Below are 3803 nucleotides of genomic sequence, written 5' to 3'. Positions count from 1 at the left end.
CTTTTTTAAACTAATCTTGTAAGCCTGTGTTGTATCTTATTTTTATGAGAACTTCATATACCTGGCACGGACGAGGACATGCGAGTCAGCCCGCGTGACCGGAGGCTAAATCTCCGGCAATGGTTCCCCGTGACAATCGCATAAATTCACGCACTTCTCTTCATGTCAATTCCACGTGCTCCGCGTTATGCGCGTAATCATTTTTATGACAACTTCTTGCGACAAATTTAAAAGTGAACCCAACCATCCTATCAACTGCTTCAACATTTTTGTGTTTACGTGGGCAAGCTAAGCATGAAGATGATTCCTCTGCTTCTCTTTTGCTGTCTCTCTGCGCTGGCAAAGCCTTCTAATTATTCTGATCAACAAGCTCTCATGGCTTTCAAATCTGCAATCTCTCTCGATCCATTTAATTCCTTGTCAGATTGGTCTCCAAACCACACCATCTGCAATTGGAGTGGTGTTACCTGCTCTTCTCGTCGACAGTGTGTGGTTTCCTTGAATCTCACAGATATGGGATTAGCTGGCCCAATCTCTCCCTTTCTGGGAAATCTTTCCTTCCTTAGAGTACTTGATCTCTATAATAATAGCTTGGGTGGCCATATTCCATATCAGCTTGGAAGGCTATTTCGCTTGACCTGGCTTCGACTGTCTTATAACAATTTGGAAGGTCCCATTCCATCTTCTCTAGGAAGCTGTCATTCTCTACAATCTCTCATACTGCCGTATAACAATTTAAGTGGAAGCATTCCCTCTGAAATTAGTCTTCTTTCAAATTTAGAAGTCATAGGATTAGCAGCAAACAAATTGACAGGTATTATCCCACCTTTCTTCGGAAACATGTCCCTTCTAATTGGCATTGACTTCGCCGAAAATAAACTCCAAGGTGGTATTCCTGCTGAGTTGGGAATGCTTAATCAGCTAAAATGGCTTAATCTTTTCAGCAACAACTTAATAGGGACAATCCCCGTTGCCCTTTCAAATTGCACTCGTCTCTATATGTTGCAGCTATGTCAGAACCACTTAAACGGCCCAATTCCATGGGAGTTTGGAAGGTTGTCAGAGTTGCAATATGTGTATTTGTGGGGAAACCAACTCACTGGAGAAATTCCCAGCTCAGTGGGTAATTGGACTCACCTCCGAAAACTGGATTTGAGTGCGAACCAACTGAGCGGCACAGTGCCCCTGGAATTCGGGAAGATGCAGCAGCTGAGACGGTTCATTTTGAAGCAAAATCATTTGGTGAGTGGAAGTAGTGGTTTGTCTATACTAACAGTGTTAACTAATTGTTCCAGCTTGGAAGTACTTGATTTCGGATCAAATTATCTCACTGGCGTCTTGCCCACTTCAATTGGTCGCCTTTCAAATTCACTCTATGTTTTAGAATTGTACTCAAATGAAATTGGGGGGAACATTGCAGATGAGATTAGTAACCTCACCAGCTTGGCGACAGCAAACTTAGCAGCAAACCGATTCAATGGGACCATTCCCTATGCACTCAGTAAACTTCCAAACCTTGAAACATTAGTTTTGGGCGCAAACAATTTACAGGGAAGAATTCCAGAAAGTTTTGGCCACTTAAAAAGGCTTGGATTCTTGGCACTCAACGAGAACATGCTTTCAGGGAAAATTCCAGATAGTCTTGGCGACCTTCCACAATTAAGAGACCTTTTTCTTCAGCACAATCTACTATCAGGGAAAATACCTGGCAGTTTAGGAAGGTGCAAGACTTTGCAAACGGTGGACTTGGCCCACAACAAACTAACAGGAAACATTCCCCCTGAATTTGTAGGTCTTCAAAATCTCCAGTTCTACTTCAACGTTTCCGGAAATTTGTTGCAAGGTTCTATTTTGGAAGTGAGCAAAATGGTTATGGTTTTGGCTATAGATGTTTCTCAAAACAATTTCTCAGGTCGCATTCCGAGTGCACTGGCAAGCTGTGAGGGCTTGGAATATCTAAATCTTTCTTGGAATGCATTTGAGGGGCCAATCCCAGCATCCCTAGCAGATCTGCAAAATCTACAGTACATGGATCTGTCTTGCAATAATTTGTCAGGTACAATACCGGTGGCTTTCAAAAATATGAAAATGCTCCAACATCTCAACCTCTCTTCAAACAGGTTGACTGGCGAGGTCCCAAAGGGAGGGGCTTTTGCAACACTTGATGCCTCGGAAATTATGGGAAATCTTGGCCTCTGTGGTGGATGGCTAAACTTGCCACTATGCTCTCATTCCAATCACAAACAACCATTAGTCTCCAAAAAGGTGATTATTTCCGTTGTAATAGGCATTGCAATTTTGATCATGTCTCTTCTATTGGTAGCCTTTTCCTATAGATACAAACATTTCCGTACCCCTGCTCTCAAGGTATGGCCTCCAAAAATTTCATATAAAGAACTGGTAGATGCAACTAATGGGTTCGGTGATGAAAACCTTTTAGGAACTGGTAGTTAAAACTGGTAGTTTCGGGTCTGTTTATAAAGGAATTCTAAAGAATGGTAAAAATATTGCTGTTAAAGTTCTCAAGTTGCATGATGAACATGCTCACCAAAGTTTCACCAGAGAATGCAATGCATTAAAGAGAGTTCGACATCGTAATGTAATTAAAATCATTTCAACATGCTCCAACCTTGATTTTAAAGCCTTAATTCTTCCGTTAATGTCAAATGGAAGTTTAGAGAGGTGGTTGTATCCTCTAGAAGGGGATAGATGCCGATTAAATTTAAGTGATCGAATAAAGATAGCAATGGAGATAGCAGAAGGAATGGAATACCTTCACCATTATTGCTCTGTTCAAGTTATTCATTGTGACCTCAAGCCCAGCAATGTCCTATTAGGAGATGATATGACTTCTTGCATAGCAGATTTTGGCCTTTCCAGTCTTATTTTTGGAAATTCAGTGGATTCTTTGACTTCTACAAATGCACTTAAAGGATCTATTGGCTACATTGCACCAGGTACATATTTCTCATTATTGCACCACACATTTTACTAGATTTTTTTTATCTTATTAATCATCAAATCCTTCAAATGACTTAAAAGTAATTTATCCTTCTTTATTTGTTATTATAGAGTATGGAATAGGTGGACAACTTACTACAAAAGGAGATGTATACAGTTATGGAATTTTAATTTTAGAGTTGTTGACAAAGAGGAGACCAACAGATGATATGTTCATTGAAGGAATGAATCTACAAAAATGGGTAGAACTGCATTTTCTAAATAGAATCTCAATTGTACTGGATAATTGCCTACTTCTAGATGTTCCTGAATCAGACAGATCAATGGTAATGGAATGTCTAACTCAATTTATAGAAATTGGGTTGTTTTGTACAAGGGAGTCACCTTCCGAGCGCCCTGATATGATTGAGATAGTTGATAGATTAAATACAATCAGAGGTACATTTCTTGGTACACCTAAAACTATTCAATTACCAGTAGATATCTCGCCTTTTATTGACAATACAAGAGGTATAAATATGAGTGGTCCAGGAAATAGGGGAAGTTCGTCTACATCTACATCCTAAGCCTGAATAATTTTTCTTGCTTTCTTTCTTGTCCAATCCAAAACATATGATGTCCTAATGTATTATTTGTGATGGTATAGTCTATTATGAGCAAATGAAATAATGTTCATCTTGTGCTACCTATATGGTATAATATTGTGACATGATTTAGGTCCTAACATTTATACTTGTAAGTGGAAGGGAGATGTGGATGTGATGTATCTAAATACATGGTAAAATATACATCATAATAGAAAGGAAAATCTCATAAAATAGATATATACATTTTATTATTAT

The 3803-nt window shown here is 39.1% G+C and overlaps 2 protein-coding genes across 2 annotated transcripts; both read left to right on the top strand.

The window, feature by feature from the left end:
* Positions 1-294: 294 nt before the first annotated feature.
* Positions 295-2454, top strand: LOC131875070 (LRR receptor-like serine/threonine-protein kinase FLS2). Its single transcript, XM_059219084.1, has one exon. It carries the CDS (start codon positions 295-297, stop codon positions 2452-2454), a length of 2160 nt encoding a protein of 719 aa, XP_059075067.1.
* A 292-nt stretch (positions 2455-2746) lies between these two features.
* Positions 2747-3527, top strand: LOC131065422 (putative leucine-rich repeat receptor-like serine/threonine-protein kinase At2g24130). Its single transcript, XM_057999928.2, has 2 exons — positions 2747-2957; positions 3073-3527. The coding sequence occupies exons 1-2, from the start codon at positions 2747-2749 to the stop codon at positions 3525-3527; spliced, it is 666 nt and encodes a 221-aa protein (XP_057855911.2).
* The last annotated feature ends 276 nt before the right edge of the window (positions 3528-3803 follow it).

Source organism: Cryptomeria japonica, chromosome 4 (assembly GCF_030272615.1).
Source record: "Cryptomeria japonica chromosome 4, Sugi_1.0, whole genome shotgun sequence".
Taxonomy (NCBI): Eukaryota; Viridiplantae; Streptophyta; class Pinopsida; order Cupressales; family Cupressaceae; genus Cryptomeria; species Cryptomeria japonica.
The sequence above is the reverse complement of the archived record's forward strand: the minus strand, read 5'-3'. Positions and strand labels throughout refer to the sequence as shown.

Coding starts and splice junctions, on each gene's coding strand:
- LOC131875070 (XM_059219084.1), top strand. CDS start 295: ATGAAGATGATTCCTCTGCTTCTCTTTTGCTGTCTCTCTGCGCTGGCA.
- LOC131065422 (XM_057999928.2), top strand. CDS start 2,747: ATGGAGATAGCAGAAGGAATGGAATACCTTCACCATTATTGCTCTGTT. Junction 2,958..3,072: donor TATTGGCTACATTGCACCAG/GTACATATTTCT, acceptor TTGTTATTATAG/AGTATGGAATAGGTGGACAA.